Genomic DNA, 26,279 nt, shown 5'->3' with positions numbered 1-26,279 from the left:
CCCGCCGAGGTTTCAGGGTGGGGCGAGGATCAGGCTCGCTCTGAAGATGTTGAAATCCACGAAGCCCTTCGTAGCTCTGCCTTGGACTGGTGGGAGTCTCAAGCTGGGATTCAACTGGGGTGAGAGCAGAAGCCGGGGGAATTTGAGGATTTACGTGCCTATGAAATGGAGGCCCGGGGATCCAAACACCTCCAAGTCCAGCTGAAATCTTGATCCAGGTCCAGCTTGTGTTCTTCTTCCTTAGGAGTCTGATATTGAAGCTTTGAAGTAAGCCTTTTAGGCTGTCTTCTGCTACACGTGCCACTTCGATTTTACATAGATTTTTCAGAAGATGGGCAATAGAAAATCTTCAGGTTTTTGTAAATAGTGCGTGAGATTAAATCCAAAGATCTCAATCCATGTTTGGAGTTGAGCTGCCTGGCTTGAGGAGCACCTAGGCTGGTCTCACAACACTCGCAGTGTCTTCAGCAAGTGCCAGGGCAGGAGTAGCATTCTTAGAAATGTTGCAGTTCCTGGAGGGCAGAGAATCACAGATTTTACTTGTTTATGAGGCACTAACTCCATCCACTTTTAACATCGGTACTTCTACTGTTTCAGACTGATATAATCGAGGGTCTGTGGAGAATAGATAGCGACAACCCTCTATTTTGTTGTATTTTTGCAGGTTCTGGTAATAACAGAGTTACATTTCTAGTCTTTCATCCATGGGGATGCTACAGCTTGGCCGGGCGCTTCCCTCCGACGCCCACCGCGTCCCGGCCAGCGGCGCGGCAGCAGCTCCCGCTCAGCCCCATCCACGCCGGCCCCGGCGCTGGGACAGCGGCGCTTCCCCGGCTGCCGCACCGCTGGCGGGAGCGGGGTGTTCGGCTGCGTGGCGGTCGCGAAAGGACGTGGAGCAGACACGAGTTACGGCTGGGTCAGAGGAGAGGAGCCGTGTGCTCAGTCGCTGCGCAGGGCAAGCAGGGGCCCATGAGAAACAGCCTGGCGATTCATCCCTGTGATGCCTGGGCACTTTCCTGGGCTCCCGCCAGCGCTATTAGCTCTTCGCTTCCAGGCACAATAAATGCACCCGCAAGATTATTTCAGTTTTGTTTTATTTGTTAAGAAAAGAAAGGAGAACCCCAGCCAATAAAAACATTATCTCTAATAGAAATTATTCCTTGGAAATGACTGGAAAATCTAATTCCTGCAAGTTGTATGTTTGGCAGGGGCTGTAGTTAGGGTGGTTTTTTTTAGTAGTGGTCAATGTTTTTTCAAATCCATTTCCCTGCTTTATTTTTATTTTTTCTACTATGTGGTTCAAATCAGGCGTCACATGGAATGGGAATGAAGAGAAAGCCTGATCCTCGTTTCAGCCTAACCGATGCTCGTGCTCTTTTCCCATGGCACACTTGACTTTCTGCTGAGAGCCCACAGCACCCTTGGCGGATGGCGAACAGATGGATTCAATCTCAAGAACGGTGCCACTAAACAGCCCAAAATACCAAAAGTAGCTGAGCAGAAGAAGGTTGTCTGGTATAGGCAGATAAATTTTAACCATTTTTGGGGAAAAGAAGGCGAGGATATTACTGAGAGTAGGGGGAAAAAACAGCAGAAAAGCCCAGCATCCTCTTGCCAGTGGGAATTGGTGAACATTTTCTGCTTTTCCAAGGATAGATTTGCAAGGAGGGTTGGAAGGGCAGTGCTGTGGGACGTGCTCCTGGGTTCCTTACGATGACAGCACACATTGGGAGCAAGCGTTACGAAATCCAACCCCCCTTTGCTTCCAGCTCTGGGTTTCCCCCTGTGCACGGAGCGGAGGCCGATGCTGTCCCCGCAGCTGGCACCGGCGTTGCGGTTACAGGGGATGGCAGGGATGCTGGCGGGCATCCCGCGGCGCTCGCCGACGCAGCGTGGCTGTCAGCGCCGTGTCCCGTCCCCGCGGGTGGCATTGGCACCGGGGCGGCACGGGGAAGGGGTTTGGAGGGCAGCCGGTGGGGATGGCATGAGGCTGGGCGCCAGGATCGCAGCTCCTCCGGAGAGGCATCCGCTGCCGGCGCCAGCAGCAGGGAGCCACGCCGGAGCCAAGATGCAGCTGGGCATGGAGGCCTTGAAAGGCTCTTGCCTTGGGATGCAGAGGTTATTACTCACACCTAATTATTTGTTAGCGCAGACTTCTTGGCCGGGGTGGTTTATCCACTCGTGCTGTGCTGACAAGGTAATGTCAGCTCCGGCCCTGCTTGGCTGGGCTGCGTTTCCGCTGGCAGAGTGACACGAGAAGGGGGGTAAAGCAGCGTGACAGGGCTCCAGCTCCCGCCAGCATTGCCTGCCACGGCCCGGGAGGTGCCGGGTCAGCTGAGCGCTCCTCTCTTTGAGACCCTGCTCCTCCCAGCACCCATCCCTGGGGTCTACAGGTACCAGGCTGCAGCCCGGCATCGTCACTGAGCAGCAGGAGAGGCATCAGGCATGACTTGGGAGCTGCCCGAGGGAAGAAGCCGACGTGGAAATCGGTGGGGGAAGAGGGACTGCGTCAGGGTAAACGCCGCTCTCTGTTCGGATGGGATGGCTGATGGAGAGCAGCATCCTGCTAGGAGAAATGGAAGGAGAAAAGGCCCCACACAGGCAGGCAGGAAAAGGTGTTTGCCGAGCAGCATTTTAGTGGGATAAAATCCCTCCAAAGGCAGCAGTGTCGCCTTATCCAGCAGCCGCATTGATTTCCACCGTGTCATGAAGTTGAGCCCTGCTCTCTGCTGAGCACAGGGTTCCTGGGGCTCAGTTTCTGGTTTTATTCTTTTCTATAATTTAACATTTGCCTTTGTTTCTTCCTCTTTTCATTAGTTCTTCTCTCATCAATAATCAGCTGTTGAAATGGTGGCTGGTCAGTGTCTCAGAGGTTCATTTAACCTCTATTGAACTACTGAGCTGCAAGTCGGTGTTCCCTCTTTATACCTGTTTTATCCTTGAGTTTGAAGGTGCCCTGATGTGTAAGATAGGGCAGCCCCCCAGTGCCAGCCCAGTCCCTGCCTCCTTGCCCAGTCTCCCCTCGGCAGCAATGCTGGGAGCGTGATGGATGGAGATGCAAGGGTTAGCCGAGGCTCTGCAAGGTTGACTCATTCCTCAATCTTCTTATTTAGGGTGGAAGATCTTGCACAGAAATCCACATTTCCCTGGGAGCAGAGGTGCCCCTGCATGCAGGGAGGCCTGCAGAGAGGTGCAGGAAGGTGTCCCGGCAGCCTGCTCAGGAGAAGGGGAAAGGAGCAGAGCTGAGAGCTTTGCTTTGAGGAACAAACGCTTGCATCCTGCTTTCCCCCCTCAAAAAAGTAAAAATTTCTCCTGCCTCCCCTGCTTGGCAGCCCTGCAAGCTTTGGAGCAGGGATGGCTCTCAGCTGCTGGTGGTGGCCAGCAAGGAGAGGAGTCCTCCGTGAAAGAGGAGTTGTCCACGGAGGAGAGCCAGAGAGCAGTCGCAGCTATCGTCCTACACAAGGCTCTGTATTGTTTGGGGTAACAATTTGTGTGATTCATGAGAGATGTTCAATATGTTGATAAATATGTATTTTGACAATTTCTTAGGAGGCTGATGGTTTGTGGGGGCGTTTCTCCAGGAAAGGCTGTCTTGCAGCTTTGCCCATGTTTGTGTGTTGGTGAGTGCTGTGTTACTGAAAACATCTGAAAATCCCACTCTGAAGTCCACCCTTTGGAGATGAAGTGTTTGTTCCCATGTGCTGCTAAGCCTTTTGCACTATTTACCTGCTTTTTCAGCCTGAAGGTTTAGGGGAAGACATAAACATCCCCATTCCTCCAGCCAGGATGCACTGGCTGCATGACCAAGCCGGAGCGCAGCTGGGATCGGTGTGGCATTCACGTTTTCCCAGTTCAAAGGGCTCCTCTAACCCATTTTCTCCTTCTCCCCACAGGTATGCGAATACTCGTCACCCTGCTGTTAGATACTCTGCCTATGTTAGGCAACGTCCTCCTCTTGTGCTTCTTTGTCTTCTTCATCTTTGGGATTGTCGGTGTGCAGCTCTGGGCAGGGCTGCTGAGAAACAGGTGTTTCCTAGACAGGAATTTTGCAATGTAAGTACAGCGAAAAAAAATCTCCCCTTTTTCATCCTTTCCCCCTCTCCCCTGCCGGAGAAGGCCTGGCGGTCGGCAGGGTTCGCGTCCAGCTGGAGGGCAGCCGGCGCCGGCTCCAGCAGCACGGGGATGAGAGCGTGACGTGACCATGCCGCTCAGCTGCAGTGGCAGCTCCTAACGGGGCTGTCATCTTCATTCGCAAGGTTGTTGGCTTCAGGACTCCGAGTCTGGCTAAGTACTTTTTTTATGAAGAACCTTCATTTGTCAATGAGTTACTGAGGGATTGGAGTGGCTTGCTCATGTTTCTCCTCTCCAGCTGAAGGACAAGGATGTTAGTTGTTTGGATTATCTCCGTCTGAGGAAGCTGAGATCCCTGACTCTGTGAATTTGAGGATTTAGATCAAACAAAAGCATTAGAGCTCTCCTAAAATTTCCAGCTCCCAAAACTGTACAGGTCTGAGAGGCCACCGAGCACACCGCACCTCCTGGCAGTGGGTGGATGAGATCTTCTGCGTGCTGATACAGACAGCACCATGGAGATGCTGCCGAAACACACAAATAAATCTTTGTCGGTGTGTTAAGATAAGCAGCTTGGTGTGAAAGGCATTGAAGACATTTGTGCACCACTCTCAGTCTGGCACAGGCATCAGGGACAGGCAGCACATTTGGTCACCTGCTCCTTTTGATGCAAACTTTAGTTTGAGTTCTTCCAAGCTAGGCAGTTTCATGCACCAGCATCCTGCCGGGTGCTGAGAGTGCTAATAAGCCTTAATTACCCTGATGAGCCTCACCTAGAACCCACACCCTGCCCGTGGCCCAGGAGCTCTATTTAAGCTCAGCCTGTGGCTCATTCCTGGTTTGTGCTGTGCTGTTGGTGTGCCTGTCTCCAGCTCTGTCTTTGTTTCTGGTTTCTTTGGCTCCTGCCTGAGTTCCCTGGATGGGTTCTGGATCTGGTTCCTCACTTGCCATGTCTGGGGCTTTGACTGGACCCTGCTGCCAGCCCTGGGCTCTGTCTGTGCGGGTGCTGCTGGCACTGGGATGACCTGGCTCATCCTCTGCTGTGGGACAGTCCCACCCTTCTGCTCCCCAGCGATCCATCGGCAAGATGCTGAGTTTGGGCTGTTCTGCACTTGCACCTTCAAAGGTGCAATGTAAGGGCACACCTTAAAACCCGTCAGCACAACAAAAATATCAAAATGAACTGCAGCCTGCAAGCTTCCACAGAGAAGGGAGGTCTGCCGGGGGAAATCCTTCCGAAGGGCTCCTGTCAGAGACTGTTGAAGATGTCAGTGGCTCAGAGGTGAGGAAATGCCTGAGACTAGCTAATGAGGGCAGCTCTAGCTCTGTAAGAGAAGATAGAGCCTGTGATTATATCTGTGTGTAGTCGTGTGCTGTCTACAACTTGTATTGTGTCTGGAAAACAAGCAGAAATTATCCCTTTGCTCTACCCCAGGACCCGTTCCTGCCTCTCACTGATTACCCCTGTGGCTTTTGGCTCTCTGAGCCTTTCTCTGCGCTGCAGCCCGTCTCTGGTGGCACTTACTCATCCCATCAGAGATGCTGAAAGGCAGAAAATCGATGAGTCTGCCATGTGTGTATGCTTCTGCTCCTGCATCTTGATGCTCCAACTTCATAAGCTTTCTCCTGCACCCACGGCAGGTATTTGCTGGTCACCGAGACCCTGCGTTGCTCAGAGTTCACCCCTGAGCTGTCACTTAAAAGCCCAGAGTGGTGTTAAAGCTGGGCTCAGGTGGCCATTCTGCATGGGGCAAGGACCACGCGCAGGCAGTGCTTTGAGGACCAGGAGTGCAGAGCCATAATTAGCTTCAGTGGGTCCCTCTCATCTCTTTGACCAGGTTTCTAAAATGCTGTGTGATTTTCCTGTGAAGTGGAGCTTTTAAAATTAACCACAGGGGCAGTGATTGCAAAGTATAGATATTAAGCAGGCCGTTATGTAATGGCCATTAGCAGCATCAAAGGCATCGTAGGATTTGCTTATCAGGGTCTTGGTCCTGGTCACAAAAGGCAAAGTCAGGCTCCCTGTGCTAAGCCTCAGGAGCTGCGTTTGAAGAGGCAGGAGGTCTGCAGGAGATCATCTCCTTCCCACTTCACAGCAGCTCTGTGCTGGTTGCAGGGTCCCCTGCAGCAGCAGGTAGTGGTGAATGTGGGTGCCTGTGGGCCATCCATGGTCTGTGCCCAAGTCCTATTGCTGGATGCCATGTGCTCAGGGATACTGTGAACGAAGTTACAGCATTCCAGAGAAATCTGGAGACAGGAGGTTTCTGGCATGCCCATGGAGCCACTCTGCAGGCTAGGGCTACTCCAGTTCTGCTGGTGCCAGGGTCAGCATAACAAATGCGGGTTGCTCTGGTATGGTCACCCAGACTGAAGCTCCTGTCTTGGTCTGTGTCTTGCTGGGTTAGCTTTAGGCCTGAGAAACCTGGCTGCAATGAACCAGTCCCTCCATTTCCAGCTAGAAGCTATCCCAGGTTGATTGGAGCTTGGTGTGAAAGTTCGGGGGAATCCAGATGAAACTGATCCCATCTTTTCTGTTATTCCGGATTTATTCTTCTGAATCCGTAGTTCCAGGCATCGGGATATGGTTCACCCCTGCAGTGGTCATTAACACCCCAACAGCACGTCGTACAGTGGGGCAAGAGGCATGGACTGGTAGTAGCAGAGGAAGCACTTCAGGCTTACATCTTCCTGCTGTTGTACAAATGGACCAAAACATGCAGAATTGGGCCCAAACTAGCAGGTCTTGCCAACCAGCAGCAGGATGCCATCTGCCCATAAGCCAGTGTGGAGATATAGGTGAAGTCAATCCCACGGTTGGATTGGAGTGGGTCCATCACTGTGTCCTCGTGGGCCATCCCCGCGCCAAGCCGTTGTGCTCGGTGTCGGTGCTGGAGAGCCCTGACCTTCCATCCCGTTCCAGGGAGAGCTGCCAAAGAGAACAACAACAAAACCTTCACCCAGGGGATGCAGGATTAAAGTTAAACTCTGGTTTTGGTTAGAAGTAAACAGAATAGAGCTCTGCGGGAGAGAAATGAGATTCTGGTCATTTAGTTTTGTCTGTGGAGTCCCACTAAATCCCAGTGTTGTTGTCATCAGCTGAAAATAACATTTACCGGCCCTTCAGCAGGCTGTGAGGGGCTGGGGGATGGACAGGCGTGCTGTGCACCCAGGTTGGGGCTGAGCAGGTGATGGTCCGGGCTCAGGTTTTCTTTACAGCCCCGTAAAGTGGGAGACCGGAGTTATTGGTGGGGCTCGCCTCGGTGGCGGTGTCACCCCCCCCCAGATGAAAACAGAACTGCTTTAAAGTGAGGGTGAGCATCTGAACACAGTCCAGGGTGCCAAGGAAGGGTCATAGCCCCAAAACTTTTCCGGAGTAAAGCGAGTGTAAGCGAGCTCAGAGGTTGGTGCTTCAAATAAAGTTTCTTATCTGCTGCGTGCGTCTTTGTACACTCGCTGCCAGCAGCTTCCTGGGCCGTTCAACTTTGCTGCAGGCATCACATGGAAGAAGTGACTTTGATTTTGCCATCATTCTTCCTGTGGAAACCTTTTCTTTTAAATCCCTTGAAAGTTGGCTGGTTCAAGTAAAGAAACTATTTTTAAATATAGTACGTTCTGATAAAAATTTGGGAACTTCTTTGAGGTGCGCTGGAAATATCTGCTTTCTCTCTCTTTGAAAATTGCACTGTTGCAATGCAGAATCATCCTGGAAGGAGGTTGTTTTATTAAGGACTCTCTTTTAGTAGTGACTTTGAAGGAATTGCAGGCAGTTACTGGGCTGTTGGAGGAGCAGGTTGGCAGGCGGTGAACTGGAGTGGGTCACTGCTGCTCGGGCCGTGTGAGAAGCTGTGGCTCCCCGGCCAACCCTGGAGACCAGAGTGGTGTTTCAGAGGTCTCTGGTGGCTCAGACACCAGTGTTTCAGAGGTCTCTGGTGGCTCAGACCCCTCTTTCAGCCCCAGGGAGCTTGCTGCCCAGACTGTGCTTCCCCTGGAATTGGGCAGCAGTGGGGACCAGCAATGCCGCGATGGTCTCTGCCACTATGGGAGCGAGAGCAGGAGATCCCTGCCAGTGCGAGCTGGAGGGGGAATATCACAAGGGCTCTTTGGTGTGGTCTGAGAGAGGAAGGCTCGGTATGCATGCGTGGGAAGGGCAAGTGAAGCTAGTGGTTTATCTGTGAGATCTCCAGGATGTGTGTCTGCCCCACGCAGCCCCTCTGGCTCCCTCCTGCCATCATGAGCTGCTGTCACTGTAAATAAAGGAACTGGGTCACCCCCAGCTTGTCTGGGTTGTTGCTGCTGGAGCTGCTCCTTGCTTGTGCGTTGCTATGCAGGGGAGCTTTTTCCCCAAGTGGAGCCTTTCAAGGAACTCAGTGGGTTGGAAGCAGGAGAGGGGAGAGAGCTGTGAAGTGCTTTGTATTTATCTAATGCTGCAGGACAGTTATAATGTGAGCACGTCAGTCTTAATTAACTCCATACCTGCTTGGCGTTGTACTGCCTTCGGCTCCTTGGCTTTTCTAGAGCTGCAAGAAGGCACAGACGGCCAAGGCAGACAGCTCAGAGTTTGTCTGAAAGGTACTCCTGAGTTCTGCTTAATTGCTCCTCCTGGCATCGCTCTGTGCTGCAACGCTGGGTTGTCAGCAGGATTTTCTCCAGAGAGCAGCCTCCTCTGCAGGGAACGCATCCTGCTTGGTGCTGAGGTTCCTCCACCGGTTCCCTTTCCTCCTCTGCTACTCAGCAGAAGGCTGTAGCAGGACTGTGCTCAGTGCACACACACCATACTCCAGAGTTTGTGGGTGATGTCCTGCATGGGATGGTTGGGTGGGGGGGGGGGGGGGACTGAGCCTGGGGAAAGATGGAGCAGAGGGGAATTGTTCAGCCTCCTTTGACGTGGGACAGAATGGGCTTTCCTGCCCCACTACTGTCCTTCCTGCACTTGAACGTGCCCAGGGACATTAAGAAAAACACATTGCAAGCTGCTGCAGGCATGGAGGAAGATGTGCACTGGGCAGCGGGCCGAGAAAGGGGCGTTAATCCTTTCTAATGTGATAACAAGATCCATTCTGGGGCTTAGTTTCTCATGTCTTTTCCCCAGAGCACTAGGGTCTGATGCTTAGTGGATTCATTACCATTAAGTTATTTGGACTATACCCGTTGGCAAGTCACAAGGAAGGCAGATTGACCTTTCCTGTGTGGCAGAGCGAATTCATTTCTTTTGTGGATATTGGGGATTCCCTCCTTCTGCAAGCCTGTTGTTTCTTGTTCTTGCTCTCCTTCCTTCTTTCCCCTTTTTGGTTTTGCCAGCAGGGTCATCGAGCAGAGGAAGCAGAAAAAGGTCTTAAATTTGCAGTTGGTGTGTCCCTTCCCCACTGTGCTCGGTGGTGGCAGAGCATCGTGCTGGCGCGGGTCCCTCCAGCCGGACGGATGCTCGTGGTGTCTCTGTGCCCAGGAAAGGGCTGGGCAAATTGATCCCCATGCAACTGATTTTGGCCTGTCACAGGGAAGACTTTTAGCTTGTGAATTATTTGGGGGGGCAGTTGCAGATATGAGCAAGGCAGAGAAAAGGGAGGATAAATCATCTAGGCAGCAGCAGAACCAAATCAAACTTCATCCACCCTTTGCAGTCAAGCTGTGCTTTGTCTTCCTGGTTTTATTTTCCTCCCACAGCCATCAAAGTGTGGTGTTCTTCTGGTTCTCCAGAAGGTTTGTGCCCAGATCTTCTCTATGCAGCTTAGTAGATCACAGCCGAGGGCAGTGTGTCTGCAGGCAGTATTTCTCCTTCAGCCCAAGGCTTCTGAAACGGAGATTCCTGGGAAAGATGCTGCCTCCCAGATCTGTGTGTGGTGCTTATCAAAGGCTTGTCCAGTTGCAATGTGTAGTGAGTAGAGAAGCGTTGTGTGGGAGGGGGATTGATCCTGTAGGTCCCCAGCCTGGTTGCGTTCCTTCCCTCCAGTGAAACTGGGTGCGTGGGCTCCAGCAGAATTGCCTGGCACGCTGCTCTCTGGCTAGCTGTGTCCCAGTCCAGCCTGTCCAGCTGGGGTGGGCATATCAGGAGATCAGAGGTCAGCTCTGTGGGCTGCAATGGAGACAATTAATCTGGGACAATGAACATGTGTCGGCGTCTTTCAGCTGGGAGGGCAGACAGCTGCGGAGTCGCGTGTGGTGCTGGATGTTGTATATTGTGCCACAGTGGGAGAGGCAGCTCACAGGGGACCTCGAGTGTGAGGTCGGAGCGGAGCATCCCACCAATTCATCAGCCCTTCTGTCTGAGCGCTGTTTCCATGGTCAGTGTTCTTGGCACGGGCACGTCTGTGTCTGCATCTAAACACAAAACTGCTCCCAGGAAAGGAGCTTGTGCAGCCATAGCTGCTAATTACACAATCATCCCTCCAGATGGTCCATCTCTCTCTGCAAGGCCAGCTTTGCTCTGGGTAGAATCCTAATTACACTGGCCGATGAGCTGCGGTGCGCTGAGCCTTCCCCTCCTGCCCGCTGCCAAAAGGCGTTTGCGATCGGGGAACTCCTGCTGCTGGTGGTGTGGTGGGGTGTTGCTTCCAGGGTGGTGAAGGAAATAAGTTTTTGCTGAGTTTCACAGCTCTGCCTGGCTCTGGAGCAAGTTTTCCTGGATGATCAGTGGTAGTTTGGAAGAGTAGGTCGCTGGAGTGGCACATCCAGATCAAAGAGCCTTGGTCAGCATGGTTTGAAGGGAAACAAGAAAGAGCAAGAGATGTTCGCAAGATCACACAAGGCTGTTGCAGGGCTGGGAGTTCAAAGAGTAGCTTTAGGGTTGCAGGTTACTGTCTGAGACTTGCCCCTGTGGCTGTCTGCTGCAAGCACCAGGTTTGGGCTTTGAGCTGCCCAGACAGACAAAGTTTTGAGTTTGCATGACTTGTCACATTGGGGATTTGAGAACTGCAGAGGTCTGTTGAGCTTGGGCTGGAGGTCCAGGTGCTTTGATGAGATGGTACCAAATGAGACCTCTCCTGCCACCATCTTAGGGACTTAGAGTAGCTCTTTGCCTGTAACCCACAAAGTCCTGGTTTCAAGAGTGGTGAAGTCAGTCCTGGGAAGCCGGTCGCACCTCAGAGTCCTGTGGCCATGCTACGTTGCTGTATCAGGCAATGCACAGCCTAGTGCAGGCTTGGGCTGGGCTCCAGGGGTGTGAGACCCCCGTCACCACCACAGCGTGTGGAAAGCCCTGATCCCAGTGTCCCATGTGAAAGACTTCAGAGCTACTGGGCACCTGCTATTGAGTTTCGTGGGAGGAGGTTAGTGAGACATGCACCCATGGCCTCTCAAACCTGGATGTTTTAGAAGAAAATGTCCTTCCCGAGGCTGGTGGGGCTGGGATCGCTCTGCCCTGGGCTGCATGTGTCTCATGGAGGTGCAGAGCCCTCCCTGCACCTCCCTGTCTGAGATGTCCTAGGTGTGGGTGTCCCCACCACATTTATCTGAGGGTGCAGGAGCCGTTAGCATCTGAACTCAGCCCCTCTCGGTGTACCCACTAATGCCAAAACAGAGCTGCCAGGGCTCTGCCTGTCACTTGTGAGTTAGGAGAAGTCACTTCTCGGGTGTCTCTTCTCTTCCTCCCTCTGTTTCTTCTCTGAAGTTCCGCAGCCGTCTTTGCCCACAGCCTGTAGCACTCCCAGGCACAGCCCTGCGCCTCGGTGCGTTTTAATCCTTCACAAGCTTCCACGATATCCCCTCCGTGTGACAAACTCTGCTGGCTGTAGTATCTGATCTCCCAGCAAACACCATGCTAGTGTAGCACTCTGCCTTTTCTTCAGTTTGTTTTATATGGAAATTTCCTCCAAGTGAAACCAGTTTGTGGGAGGAGAAGGCTTTCGGGCAGTCCTGGAGGAAAAACATGTTTCAAGTTTCTTCCTTGACTCTTGAATCTGACGCATAGAAACTGGGAGGAAGATACTACAGCTGTGTCCAGAGGTGTGGGAACACTGCCACGGGAGGGGAATAATGGTGACCGATGCCCAGTTCCTCTGATGTGCTACTCTTGCCTGTCCCCAAAGCTGGATGAACCCTCAACACCCATCTCAAGTAATTCATTGATGGAGAACCGAATTCCTCAAGAAAGTTGTGCAGGGTTAATTTCCCCCCACCTCTGCCCTGCAGCAATTGCTGTCTCCTTAAAGTGCAGTTGCTGAGTGACTCCTGCTTGAGTCAAGGCTTTTGAGGAGCAATTTTAAGCGATTGTGTGGAATAACACTAGTTTGACACCCATCAGAGCCAAATTTATTCAATAGTTAGGTACATTCAGCAACAGATAAAAAAACATCTGTCCTGTCTTGAAGAATTACCTGCTTATCTTCTACCCGCAACTCACTGGGTCGTAGAATTTGTGTGTTGTCGTTTCCCTTATCTCCTGGCTGATTATATAGCATCTTAGGTCCCTGCACCTCTGAACACACCAGAGTGTCAGCTCTGGGACTCTGCACCTTCTCCTTCTGAGCGGTGCTTCAGCAGTGAGTGCCACTGGGTCTCACCAATTCTAATCAAACAGCAGGAGAATTCCTGGACTCTGCTTGCTCACTGACCTGCCCCAGAGCACGGCTTGGGAAAAGGCACATCCCTGCCATGCTGCAATTACAGCACTTGCTTATCTTTGCTGTAACAGAGCCATGAACTTTATCCAGGCCAATTAAATCAGATAGGCAGTAAGCGTACAGTTTCCATTAATGTGGGCTCTTTCTTTTCTTATGTAAGTACAGAAGGAATTTGAGATGGCCTGTGGCTGGGTCTCTGCTTGTTAAAGTTCACCTTGGTCATCCTGGAGATGTGCTGAAGGGCAAATTTATGGGAAAGCTGCTTTGCCATCAGCTTTTCTGAAGCATGTTCTGAGCATCAGAAGAGCTATCTTAAAATCCTTCGATGGAAGCAACGTTCCCTAGATTTTGGGAAGCACCTGGCCTGCTGGGATGTTTTCCCTCTCTACCCTCTCATTTCAACTTCCAACTGCCCTCTTTGCTTGGGAAAGCTCAGGTTGATCTTTAACCGAAGGAGCGCTGATGCCTTACAGGATGCTGTAAGCAAAAAGCTTTGTAGACAAAGGTAGGGGCTGATGTCTCGACTGTGGCTTGCTGCAGTCTGATGGGGCTGAAGGGCAAAGGAGAAATAACACACCCAAGCAGGGACAGGAACCAGCGCCCTTTGCTGCTGATGAAACAAGGGGTGCATTGTTTGTTCTCATCCTTCTCTTTCTTCCCCCTCCAGGACGTACAACCTGACCTTCCTGCATCCGTACTACCAGACAGACGAAGCGGAGGAGAACCCGTTCATCTGCTCATCGCATCGTGAAAACGGCATGCAGAAATGCTCCAACATCCCAACCAGGAAGGAGTACAAGGTGGAGTGCACCTTGAGCATGGACTCCTACACCCCTAGTTTGTACAACCCTGACTTCAGCAGCAGGAATGCCTGCATAAACTGGAACCAGTATTACAACGTATGCATGGCAGGGGATGTAAACCCACACAACGGAGCTATCAATTTTGATAATATTGGATATGCCTGGATAGCTATTTTTCAGGTAGGACTCTCCTAAAGATTTTTCCGTTTCTTTTTGTTTTGTAATTTCTTGCTTGGAAAGATTTTGATAGATGCATCGGAGGAGAAAGGAATTTGCTTGCACCTGTGTGAAACTGCAAATAAAGACATATTGAGTAAATGAATCAGACAATAACCTGCACAAATGTTGCAAGAGAGCATTTGGAGAGAACAGCTGGGTTTTTTCAGTACATATTAGAAGAGCGGGGGGAAGTAATACTTGAGATAGACAAAAGTGTGGCAAGTTCTAGCGCTGTAAATCAGACCTGTATAAATCCCAGGGATTTTTGAGAGTTAGGGTCTTCATTGCTGTAGTATCAGGAAATGGAGAGTGTTGTCAAAGTCCTTAAGTGAGTCTTAATACCATTCTAAAATGTAGGCACTAGCTGGATGGCATGGTGTGGGCTTGATTCCAGAATTGCAGGGTTGTACTGGTTAGCGTGGCAAGCTGGAGGGAGGAAGAAATAATCCTAAAGGTAATGGGAATAATCCTAATGGTCCATTCTGGCCGGAATACCTGTGAAGAGATCCTGCTCACAAGAAATTTGAGTCTCTCTTCATCCACACCTGGATAGTTCTTCGCTAGAGACCAAAGTGCTTCTCGCTCGGACAGGGGGAGCCTATACAGGTGACAAAAGCACTCCAGCAACTGAAACGTTTTCAAAGCATTTGTACCTCTGCACATTGGATGGCTCATCTGCACAGTCCCGAGGCTGTGGTCTCTTAGGGCTAGCTTATTTTAAATGATCCATGGACAGATTTCCATGTTTAATTTGTACTTTCAGTTTTTAATACAAATTTCTCTATGCTTTTGGCGAGACGCTCTGTTTTATTTAGTCCTCCTGAAGTGTAGGTGACATCTGTTCCTAAAAGAGTAGTAGTTCTCCTTTTAGTTTTGTTAATGATGAATAATTACTCATTCAGAACTCTAAATTTCATTTATGAATTTCCTGCTAGTTTCATATCGTAATATGAACTTAATAACTTTCAGTTTTCATCTGGGAGTTGTAAAGGGGTGATTGCTTGCACTGAGCATGTTGTTTGCTCTCATGCTGTCACAGTAACACACCTTGAATCACGGTGCTGCTGGTGTCAGAGGCTTAAAACCAAACCCAGAAGGGTTCAGACAGATCCCGAAATCCCTGTGATTTAAGGATATAATACTTGTTGAGGAATATCCTGCCTATTATTTCCATACATTTTCCTCTGTGCATTAATTAATGTAATTCCACTAGAACAATTTTCAGAAGTCCAAAAGGCAGTTCGACTGTTACTGAATTTAATGGAAATAGTGTCTGCTAGGCTATGTTTTTTAAAATGCTTAGATTCTTTTCTGGAATTAGTATGTGAAGAGAGGAGCTGCCATAGTAATTTTGAATATTCCTGACTGGTAGTGAGTGTTGCGTAAAGGAAAGAGGGAAATCAAAGCAAGAATGGTAGACAAGCCTCTGGCTGCACTTGTATTCTCCTTTTTCTGCTCTCGCATAGTTCTTCGACAGAGCTTGATGGATGTGCCCAGGGGGTCCCGTCTGGCTCCCAGCACGGGGCAGCGATGTTCTCGCCAGAGAAAGGGCAGAGGGCAATGCATCGCAGAGTGCCCGCGCCGGTGTGTTGGAAATGAGCAGGTGCTTCTCGGGGGAGTCCTGCTGCCTTTTTACTTCCTGAGCCTTTTTGCAGGCTGAAAGTTTTCATTTCATGTTGGTATTTCATTTTCTCGGTCTGAAAATGAGAAGTTTTAAGCCAGGAAGAACACACCGGCCACAGCAGAGGCTTCAACCGATTCCTTTGGGCAGAGCAGAGTGTCTGGTGAGGTTGGAATTGTATCCATAGATCATTCTGGCAGCTGCCAGGAGCTTTGTGATTGGTTTTAGTGCTGCTTAGGCTGTCCAAATGCTAAAGAGTATTTCCAGCCAAAAACTATTCTTACATCTTTGTTTTAGAACTACTCACTTCTAGAAGTTGAAAACAATATAACTTCAGGTAAAGAGGCAGCTGTTGGGAGTAAGGTGCTTGCTTAGCTTTGATATGGAAAGAATAAATCATTACTGCAAGAGGTTGGATGCTAAATCAAAGCTGCTGTAAGCAGAGAACATTTAACAAATAAAGTGATTGAGTTGTGCTCTCATCACATTTAATAGTTGAAGCTGGGTAGCACCAGGTCAGCAGTTAGATGAGGCCTCAAGGTAAGTAGTGCAGAAAGTAGAACTGATGGGTTTAGTAGCTCAGGAGCTTCCCTGTGAATTGGTATTGGATTCCTGGGCAGAAAGCACTCTGCTGTGTTCTGGATGAGACGGGTGCAATTGTCCTCGTCCCTTCTGGGTAATACTGAATACGTGGTACTTGGCAAGAGCTGTAACGGTGGACTGAACCTCAAGGTCTGGCAAGCCTCCCGTTTGTATAACGGCAGTCTTAGGACTCGGCTGGGCAAAGCATTCCTCATAATTTATCCCAAATGAGTTGGAAATCTAGCATGGTTTAAGAGCTGTCGGAAGGGAGGTTGGTGAAATGAGCCCCACAGGTGAGATTCAGAAGGAAGCTTCCAAGCGCAGTGACTGCAAGCCGTGCCCAAGAGTGTCCAAGGGCGCGGTTCGCTGCTGTGCAAACAAAACCAAAAGCAGGCTTTGACAGGGAAAGCTGAAGGTCTCCACTCCAAAACTTTGTCCTTGCAAATAGTGTGCCAAGGCAGGAGGCTAGCAGTATGACGAAGCTCTTCCAGCTCCCAGAATTTGGATTTAAGCAGCCAAGCTGAAAGACGTTGAACATCATGGTGGTGATCCTGGACTTGCAAGGAACCCGTCACGTGGCAGCAGGGCATGCTAAACAGAAATGCGTTCTTGTCCTCCCAAGCAGAAAAGTTAAGTCAGAGGCATCAGACATGAGAACTAACCTGGTGGAAATAATAAAATCTTAAAGCAATAAAGACAATGGCTGCATCCATGGGCGTTTGAAAGGATAATAATTCCTTATGTAATCCTGCAATTGACTGATGTTTTGATTCCCTTCATTTGTTGCATAATAGCCTAATTCATGTATATATTTGTTACAAAGGCAACTTCAATGGCAAATTATGTGAACTAATTAGCTTATTACAGAATAAATGAAAGGAGATGGAACCTAAATTAACTGTGAGGTTTGGCATGATATTAAGATCCCTTTATTGCACATGAATTTCAGCCACAACAATAAGAGCAGTAATTACAGGTGTTGTTGTCACACTGCAAATGATGAATATACCCACCTAACCAAAGTCCAATTTAATTGGAATTACCGACAGTCTCAGTGGAGCAGCCAAAACGCTGCCACCTTCCGAACCATCCATCTCGGTGTAGCCAGGCCTGAATGCGGAAACCCCATTAAAACAAAAAGGGGTTGGGTGGCTGGTAAGATACATGGCTCGGGAAGAAGAGATGATTTAGGCTATTTTGTAAACCACAGAACCATTGCTTGGATGATTTCATGTCTGACTTCCAGAAAAGTAAGACCTATAATCGCACTTTACATCAGGCAGCAATGCTTTGGCAAAGCTGAAGGAGCAATAACACTCAGCAAGGCAGAACCAAGACGAGATCAAGGGAACAAGCTGTTCCTCTGTGCTTCCTTCCAGGATGTAGTTGGAAGGACTGATCTTTGAGAGCAAATGTACAGGAAAAAATTACATGGACATTTCGGGAAATGTCCATCCAGTACAAGAGGGAAGATTTGGCTGGCACTTCAGAGGGGCTCTGACGCTGCTGGTGCTGGCTGAGTTAGCTTTTTGGTGGCCTCTTCTTCACATGTTGTGTTTCAGAAGTAGCTGCATTTTCTAAGGGGCTTCCTTCATGAAAAACCCTCTTGAAATTAGTCGTTGGGTGCAGCGCTCAGATTCATGCTTCTGTTTCTGGCTTATGTTATTCTGAGTACATATTGCTTCTACGAGGTTCTGCTTAGGACAACATCTCGGTTAACAAGTTAATCAGGTCATACAAGTAACACATCTCGGGCCCATCATCAGAAGGCCCTGGCAAGGGAATTCTCAGAGGAGACTGTTTTGCATTCAGCAGCCCCCTTGCTGCTGTCAGGGAAGGAAAAAAAAAAGAAGCCTGGTTGTGTTCATGAGAGCTGAAGACAGCCCAGCACGCACACGACATGATAAGAATACCCAAGAAAGGAAAAGCAGAATCACCTTCTGAAGAAAGATGTCTGGAAACAGCAGCATTACAGGAACTGTCAGCAGCAGCAAGAGTTCAAGGTGTTATCTTGATAGCACGCTTAGATGGAGAAGTCCTCTTCGCATGTGGTCTCGCCAAAGCTAGGAGTGTGTGACAGCCATGAAGGTGTGGGTGACCAGCTCAGGAGAGACAAGAAGTTTGAGGTGGGAAAGTGGGGGGGATTGATGCCACTCACTTATTCCTTCATTTGTCCTTCTGCGGCTGCTTGACTCCTAACACGACGGCACGCTGCCTGAGCTGGCGGTGACAGCCGTATGCTGCAGGCCACCTGCCGAAATAGCCCTTTTGTTTGGATGTGCGGTTACCTTTTCTGTGCTCTGCCTTGTCAGCAAAGCCCCTGGGAGCTCGTGTAAGCTATCTCAATCCCATCAAGGATTTATTTGTTTTGACCCAGTGCTATGTGCTGACGAGTGGCTTGTTTTGTCTCCGTATTGCTGACTCTGCTGCTGCCAGGACCTGCACCCCTGCTAGCTGTGCCTTGGATGGGCCAGCTGAGAAGGTACAGAGCTTGCGGGGACATTTTGGGTTTGGAAAGAGGAAGGCTCATTTGTCTCATTTCACTGTTGTTTGGTGCCCTGATCTGTTCCATGGCCGTTGCCCCCTTCACGTGTTCTTCAGCCTCTGGATGTTGTGATTGACATCCTTCCCTGAGGATTTCTGCCTTGCCTGGAAATCTTCTGGCTAAATCTGCAGCAGTAACCATATTTTCCATTCAAATTAAAGGAAAAATGACATGCACTTCAATGGACTTCTATGGCCAAACACAGGAGTGAGCTTGGAGTCCCTCCTCATCCATACTGTCATTCAGTCATGAAAAGATCGCATCTGAGGAGACGACCTGAAGCTCTAGCATTGCTTTCTGTTTGAGTGAGCACAAACCTCCACCCTGGAAACCTACTGGCAGGACAGAACTGGCAGGGTCATTCCTCTTGGTTCCTCTTAGCCCGTCTTCCTCTTAGCTGGGCTGTCACAAGGATGGATGGATGTTAATATGGACCTTCTGAGGGCCTGTTTCTCTAGAGTGCTTTTTTGCTGGGACCTCAGGGTACATCAGCCAAGTTCTTTAAAAAATGACAGCTGGGGGATGGTTAACCTGATGTCCCAGGAGTATTGTACCTGATGTGCTAATAGTACGCTTGCTTGCCTGTCTGCTGCAACCTCTGCTTCTCCACTCTCGGTAGTGTTGAATATTTTGGGGAACAGCCAAAAGGCACGCTGAAGCAGAAGGAGGTGAAGGAGCCTGAGGCTTCCAACTGCAGTTGTATTTACGTGTGCAACATGTAGTTGTGTGGGCCGTGTTTTTCAGAAGCAGCTGTCGCACTAGGTGCCCATGTTTTCAGAGTTCATTAAGTAGGTAATTTTTTTGGCTAAAAGGGCTTTTTTCTTTTGTCAGATGGTTCATTCTTTAAACTGGAGATATGTGTCAACAGTGCTTATCTGTGCTGAATTTGGCAAGAAAAGGGTTCTAGGCTTTCATTTCCACTGCTTCAAGATGCCTTGTCACTAGACTTGAATCTGTTTTGGATCACCAAAAATATTTCACTCTAAGTGATGGCGTTTGAGTTTTGTTGGTGTTGCTTTTTTTAATTTGGTCAGCCAAATAAACATCATTTTCTGCGTTTGGAGAGCTTTCATGCTGAATACCCAATCTAAAAATATGCAGCCCCTTTAAAGCATCTCAGAGTGTACTTCCAAGAGGATTAGTTGTTTCTGAAAAATCTCCTTCGTTTTGAAGGCTGGAAGAAGTTGTCCCATATAGCACAAGTCAGAGAGACCATCCTGATTGCAGATCTGGGCCTCCTAACCTATAGGAGGTGTTGGAGGGACCCAGCATGGCACAGAAACCTGCTGCAACCTCTGTAGCTTTGGGAAGGGTTTCGTCCTGCCTCAGTCATAGATTCTTGTATTCAGAGTAGAAAGAGCGGTGCCTGCAGCAAGCCGTGGCCTAATCTGGAGTCCAGTTAGGTGATGAAAAGGCTGCTGGTCTTGAGGTACTTTAACAATTCTTATGGGGAAATCTTAATTTGGTTTGATTACCCCAAGCCTGCTATTGCACGTTGCACTGAGTTGTACATAGCCTAGGGGAGACCTGTATGCTAGGGCAGAGGTTCATCTCCCTTACCCTCGTGTCCCCACACAACTGCCTCCAGAGTGTGTTGAGCTGACAGATCCATCCTGGAGAGCAAGACATCCCCCTGACTCCGATTAGTGTGAATGGGTAAAGCTTGGACCCTTGGCCACCTGAGATGTGCTTTGTGTCACAGCCCTGCGCAGAGGGCTAGTTGTGCTTGAGGCTGCGCACCCTTTGTCCCTCATAGACCCTGCTTCAAATTCGATTACAGACTAACAGTGTGAATATCAAAACTCCTTGCTTTTTGCATTTGGGCCAGTACCCCAAGCTGCTGCTGCGTTCCAGACAGTGGTGTCTGGAGAAGCGCTGTCATTCATGTAATTGCTCTGTGGTACACTCGTCTGTGAGCAAGGATCTCAGTCAGGCTTCGGGTCCCTTCTCCTCATTGCAGGCTCTTCATCTTTCAGCTTTGCTCTGCTATGAAACTCTGATTTACGGCGCTGTCTGTGCTAATGGACTCATTATTGTTAAACAGTTAAATACATTCCCTGTGCATAAGATACTTTACACAAACAATGAAGACTGGATAATTATCACAGTAAATCAGACCTCATGAATATGGACAGAGATGTGATTTGTTAGAAGCAGCAGCCGTCTGAAGTCAGTGATGTTTTTGCTGTCGGATGGGGAGCTTGCATTATTTAGTGTGAAACAGAGACGGCGACTAACCTTCCTTTTGTAACAAAAGCTGATGAGTTTTTATGCCACTTTTAAGCTTGTAGATTCACTTTCATGAGGTTCTGGGCCACCAATAAGGACATCAGTGACATGTCCATCTTCATTGCACGCTGGCTGCACTCTGCTTTTCAAGATCCGCTGTGAACTGGTAACGCTGACCAGAGATCACATCGATGCGGAACAGATTTGAGAGGTCACAAATCAAAACCAAATGCAAGGTTTCGGAGTTTCCTTTTATTTTCTGTTCCACGGGGCCACTTTTCAGAGCAGATGCATGGTTTGCAAGGCTCGATTTATAAAGAAAAGGCTAAAGTTGCTTTACAAAGTAAGCAGGTCCTCAAAGTGAAAGGAAAAGCATCTGTTCAAAGGACATTATTCAGGATATAATAAAATCTGCTTTTTCTGACCACAGAGGGTACTTGACATGTATCATGAGGAAATAATTAAAATTGTGAAGCTGGCTTCAAAAATAGTGATTTGATTAGCTGCCGAGCTCTCTGCCTACAGAAAAGGAATACTGCGTTATTGGCTGGTCAGTGCTTGCCAGCCAAGTCAATGCGCCTGGGAGGGCAGAATCATAGAGAAGAGGCTTTCCGAAACGAATACCGAAGGCCTTATCAAGCTTACTGAGACCATCACAGTAATTAATAGCTCTCACAATTTATATCATTTGATCTTGTCTTGATGAGGCTTATAAAAACAAAAAATCCTTGCAGCAGGGCCAGGGAAATGATGAGATAAAGAGTAAATAAAAGCCAGTAATCCTGGCAGTCCTCAGAGTTGCTGTTCGGTTCAGCATAGTTGGTTTTGTTGCAGATTGTGCCCATCTTGTCCCCAAAGGATCCGATTCAGTCCAAAGAAAAAGAGGCTGAGTGCAAGTTATAAATGTCAATTAAGATTAATGCTTCAAATGGTTTGGAAACACTTGAGTTTCTCTCTGTCTCATGTCCTGCTTCGGCCAGGCACCGAGTTGAACAAGCACCTGCAATTCTGCAGTCAACCACCAAGGAAATTTCTGTTTGCCAGAGCTGTGCTTGGTCGGGGTTTTGAGCTAAAGCGCGAGCTGCTGAATTTTGGTTCCCGTGCTTAGAGAGTGTGTCTCTACGAATGGAGTTTGTTCCAGCAATCGCAAAAGCGAAAGCTTGCCCTGAGAAGGATCAGGCCTCGGGGCTAGGCTGGAGTTCTGCGCGCTGTGCATTCAGTTCTTATCATCTTTTCAGCTTCACTTCACACAGTAATTTTCCAAACTTTCCTCGATTGATTAGTGGCACCTCAAGGTTGGTTTCTATCTGCAGCAGTCCATCTGGCGCTAGCCGCTGGTGCTTGCTAATACACGGAAAGTAATTCAGCGTTTGACTTTACTAATTAAAGGAGTTTGGGTTGGAGTTTGGGTGTTGTTTTTTTTCTCGTGGATGATTCTTTCTTTTCTTAACTGACACTAAAGCAAAAAATAACCTGCTCTTCAATGGATTATAGCCAAGAGCTTATAAAAATTTTGGCAGACCTCAAAGGCAAGGATTTTTATGATGAAAACAACTTGACATAATAAAAGAAATTGTTCTGCAGAGACCTTTGAAGTGACCCCAGAAAAAACACTGCAAACCTCCTGTCTCCCTGGGAACAATGAGGAGGTCTGAGTTAATTGCCAGCATCTTTAATCTACATCTCCCTTGTGATTTTTCTCTCTGGAGTTTTAGAATGATTCTGATTAGCTTGACTAGAAGACCTAATTCTGTCCCAAATTATGCTACTATAAATCAGATGAGCGTCTTTGTTACAGCTGATGAAATTATTGTGGCATGAGCAAACCAAGAGGATCAGAATCACCGAACAGAAGACATAAAAAAATCTGGCTGTCCTTTCTCATCCTGCTGGTATCAGTAAGGTGATCTGGGAGTGCCTGACTGGGGACTGCGTGAATGGTGTCCAAGCCAAAGATCAGTGAAGCCAAAATCTGACCTTGTGCTCACCTGAGTGAGCTTTCTGTGAAATCTTTGCAGTGATGGGAGAGAGGACCAGACACAAGACCCGGAGCTTTGGTACTCAGCCTCATAGGTATTAATGGGAGACAAATTATGTATCCCATCCCTGCCCATGCTGTGGGTAAGGTAGAGGACTGAATGAGCAGGCAAGGAGAATCCGACTGGGTATTGTGCATGGGTTAGAGGACATTTCTCTGCCCAGAGTCTCAGCCTTTGTGGGCAAAAATCATTTCCCCATGTGAAGGGGGCAGCATCTCCTTTCCCACAGGGTCTGCAGCGTGTGATTACAGTTGGCAGCACTCTGCAGCACAACCTTGCCAATCATCTTGATTGAACCTTTCAGCTCTTTCCCTGCAGCTGCCAATTTTAGTGTGCCATGTATCTTGCACATCTCTTTCATCGGAGCAGAATTAGGAAACATGTTTCTTGCCGACTTATCTCTGTTGATAAATAATTGTGTGTTGCGTTTACTGGAAGCTTTGAACTGGTACATTTGGAGACACTGTTTAATATGTCTGTCTGAACAGCCGTGGTTTGAACAGAATTTAATTACTGAGAATGGATTTCTGAGATTGGAAAGCACAAGAAAGGTGCTCCAGGTCCTTGGAAGACATCTACAAGGGGCTTGGAGGGCCAAATGCTGGAGCTGCAGTCAACTGGATTAATCAGATTGGAAAGTGAAGAGAGGAGGAAGTAATTTCTGCTCAGCAAAATGGGTGACATTGCATTCAGGGTGCCCCAAGGGAGGAACAGCAGGCAAAGCAGTGCTGAAAAAATATATCTATGATTTTGGGACCACAGCAAGAGTTGTTAGCTTTCCCTCTGTGTTTGTCTGGTCTGAGAATAAATGTGGAGAATCAAACTGTGCATTGCAGCAGTGAACCTTGCACCAGTCAGATGCCTTTGACTTGGTTCCAAAAATAGTTAAAGAGTTGAGTTCACGGTGTTATAGACCAGCTGCTGGCAAATTCAAATGGTCTGGTTCTCATTTACACCAAGGCCTTGCTGGAGATGTGCAGCGGGATCTTGGAGTAGGTAAAAATGTACTCGTAAAGTCATTCGGAGCACTTTACAGGACAGCATGAAAGAAGTCCACAGCATGGTGAGAATCAGGCTGTAAAAATCACAGACACTGTGTTTCAGTCCAGACAGGTTGCTGTGCATGTGTGTTGTCCTGCATTTCTCCAGAGCTATTTGATTAAAAAAAAAAAAAAAATTATGACAGATGCCTGTGGGCATGCTCTCTTACAGGATTGCTTGTACTCTCTAATCCTCGGCAGCTCAGGAATCCTTCCCCTAGGTACTGCTGCATTTATACTGGGTGATGAGTCCAAGAATGAATCCACAAAGATGTCAAACAGGAGAACAAAAGCCCAGCAGTCTGTTTATCCCTCCTGTGTCCCTTTGGTTTATCAGTGAGTAGTAAATAATGCAAATTCTAATTACATCTTAAATATTTTGAGAGCCAGATGAGCTTTTTGAGCCCTCCAGAGGAGAAATGTGGTGTGTTGATTGATTCTTGCTGAAAATGCTGTCTAGCATGCAAGAAAAATACCTCTACAACTGTTGGTTGGCCATGACTCTTGTCTCAGCAGCTGTTTCCCAGGTGGGGAGCTGGCAGCGCCTGCAGAAGCCCAACAGCAGCCCTCAGGTAACTCCTTGTGTGGAGACGGCTCTGTCTTTAATCATTTTAATACATTTGACTTGATTGCCAGCCAAATGCATATTTGGTGAAGAGGTGCATGTAAGATGTTTGGAGTCACAGAATCACAGAATGGTAGGGGTTGGAAGGGACCTCTGTGGGTCATCTAGTCCAACCCTCCTGCCGAAGCAGGGTCACCTACAGTAGGCTGTAGAGGACCTTGTTCAGACAGGTCTTGAATATCTCCAGAGAAGGAGAGTCCCTAGACTCATTTTTCACCCTCCAGTGTGAATGGATGGAGCACCAGCTGTGCCAGCCCGACTCCGAGATGCCCATCCGAACAGAGGGGAAGGAAGGGAGAGGACTTTGAACAGGACAAAGCAGACTGTTGCTTAGTAGTTGGCAGTGATTTGGTTTAGCCTCGTGTCACCTCTCAGCTTGATCCCTCCAGTTTCCCCACGGACCCTCACAGGCGTCGAGCGACAGGCTGCTGCGCATAGCCCTCAGAGGCAAGGGATGAAGCGGAAAAGAACTTTGCTCTCTATAAATGTTGCAACTGTGTTAAAGGAAAGGCAGAAAAGGGCAGTTGGAGTTTGATTGCTTGTCCGTTTCACACCACTGAACAGACTGATCACTGCCTGTGTCTGCCCAGACAGCTTAACCCCTGCTCAGGCTCCAGGGTGAATCACAGCACTTGCATCCACACAAAAAAAAAACATGTCTGTTGCTGAAAACTTTCTACCGCAGATTGATCTCTGGGGTTCATGTTGACCAAAAGCGTTCTTTCTGGTTTTGTTAAACCCATGCTGCTGAAAGCGTGGCATTGCTGTCTGATAGCTGTACGTCCCTAACCAGCAGCGAGGACGTGATATGAAAGAATAGGTAACGTGTGTGATGAGGAGCAGGAGAGGTGGGTGCCGTTTGTGTGAATGCAGTCGTCAGACCGCATTGCTCAAAGTCTTTAGCGATGCTGACGGAGTAAAACAGCTGCAGAGGCAATTTGTACCTGCTCCTTGGCGGATCCTCTTTATTGGTTTTTGCGTGGAGCTGTATTCGCTGGCGGCTTCTCGCCCAGCTGCACGGTGGGTGGTGAGCTACGTGTGCCTCAGCGTGGGAAATGGGTTTGAGAACTTGCTGGTAAGACGTCACTGCATTTGACTTTCGGGTGAGAGGAATCAAGAGGAGGTAGTGTTGATTCAAGGTTCTCTGACGGTCTCAGGGAAACTGTGAGTACTGATGGTTGTGTGGACAGCAATGCTCTCCCCCTTGCAGATGTGGTCATAGAGCAAAGATCTATATCTAGGAGCTTCTTCCAGCTCCACAGGAGAAGAGTGGACAGGATTCTTGTCTGACTTCCCTGCAAGCCCTGTTGCTTCGGGTGTGACCAGAACGTTGTTTTATTCACTGCCTCAACAGCAAGTGCTTTATGGATCAGCTTTTCTGTACATGTCATACAGAAAGACCTCTCCACCGGTGACGCTTGATCATTTTCTTGTTCACAGCAAGCTAATTCACGGTTCCTTCACTGCAAACATGGTTTAAATCAGGAACGATGCCACTGAAATTGGAGGCAGGCAGTAATTCTGGGTTTACGCTAGGACCACCAAGACTCACATTAGGCGTAACTCAGTGCAAGTAAATTCAGACAGAAGCTTTGATTTTGAGGGGAACTGTGCTGGAATTTCAGCTCTAGGACTAGTAGCGAGATAGCACTAGAAGTCTGGTACGTTTTGTCTAAATAAGAAGTGTAAATTACATGGCAGAATTTGCTTTGCTCTGCACACAGCCTGTGTGGTGTTAATTAAATCCTCAGCTTCATTTTCAGTGGAAGGAAGACTGAGAAAACGAGTATGAAATCATTTCTACATTTAATTAAAGTAACTCTCTTCCATTCAGATGCTTTCCCACTATGATATTGGTGATGCAGTTGTAACGGCGAGCCAGTAGGAATCACAAAGAAACTGGTTTTACAGGGACAAAATTGACTTAAAAACTTAGGAATTTTATGGGTA

At 48.6% G+C, this 26,279-nt stretch overlaps 1 protein-coding gene across 5 annotated transcripts in view; it reads left to right on the top strand.

Moving 5' to 3' along the window:
* Window positions 1–26,279, top strand: part of CACNA1H (calcium voltage-gated channel subunit alpha1 H) — a 257,855-nt gene that overhangs the window by 140,964 nt on the left and 90,612 nt on the right. For all 5 annotated transcript variants that reach the window (XM_075436240.1, XM_075436243.1, XM_075436239.1 and 2 more), the window contains exons 6-7: window positions 3,894–4,053; window positions 13,294–13,609. In XM_075436240.1, coding sequence (XP_075292355.1) covers window positions 3,894–4,053; window positions 13,294–13,609 — 476 coding nt within the window. The remainder of the gene's footprint in view (window positions 1–3,893; window positions 4,054–13,293; window positions 13,610–26,279) is intronic.

This window comes from Opisthocomus hoazin, chromosome 15 (assembly GCF_030867145.1).
Source record: "Opisthocomus hoazin isolate bOpiHoa1 chromosome 15, bOpiHoa1.hap1, whole genome shotgun sequence".
NCBI classification, from domain to species: Eukaryota; Metazoa; Chordata; class Aves; order Opisthocomiformes; family Opisthocomidae; genus Opisthocomus; species Opisthocomus hoazin.
This window is presented reverse-complemented; position numbering and strand designations above follow the sequence as displayed.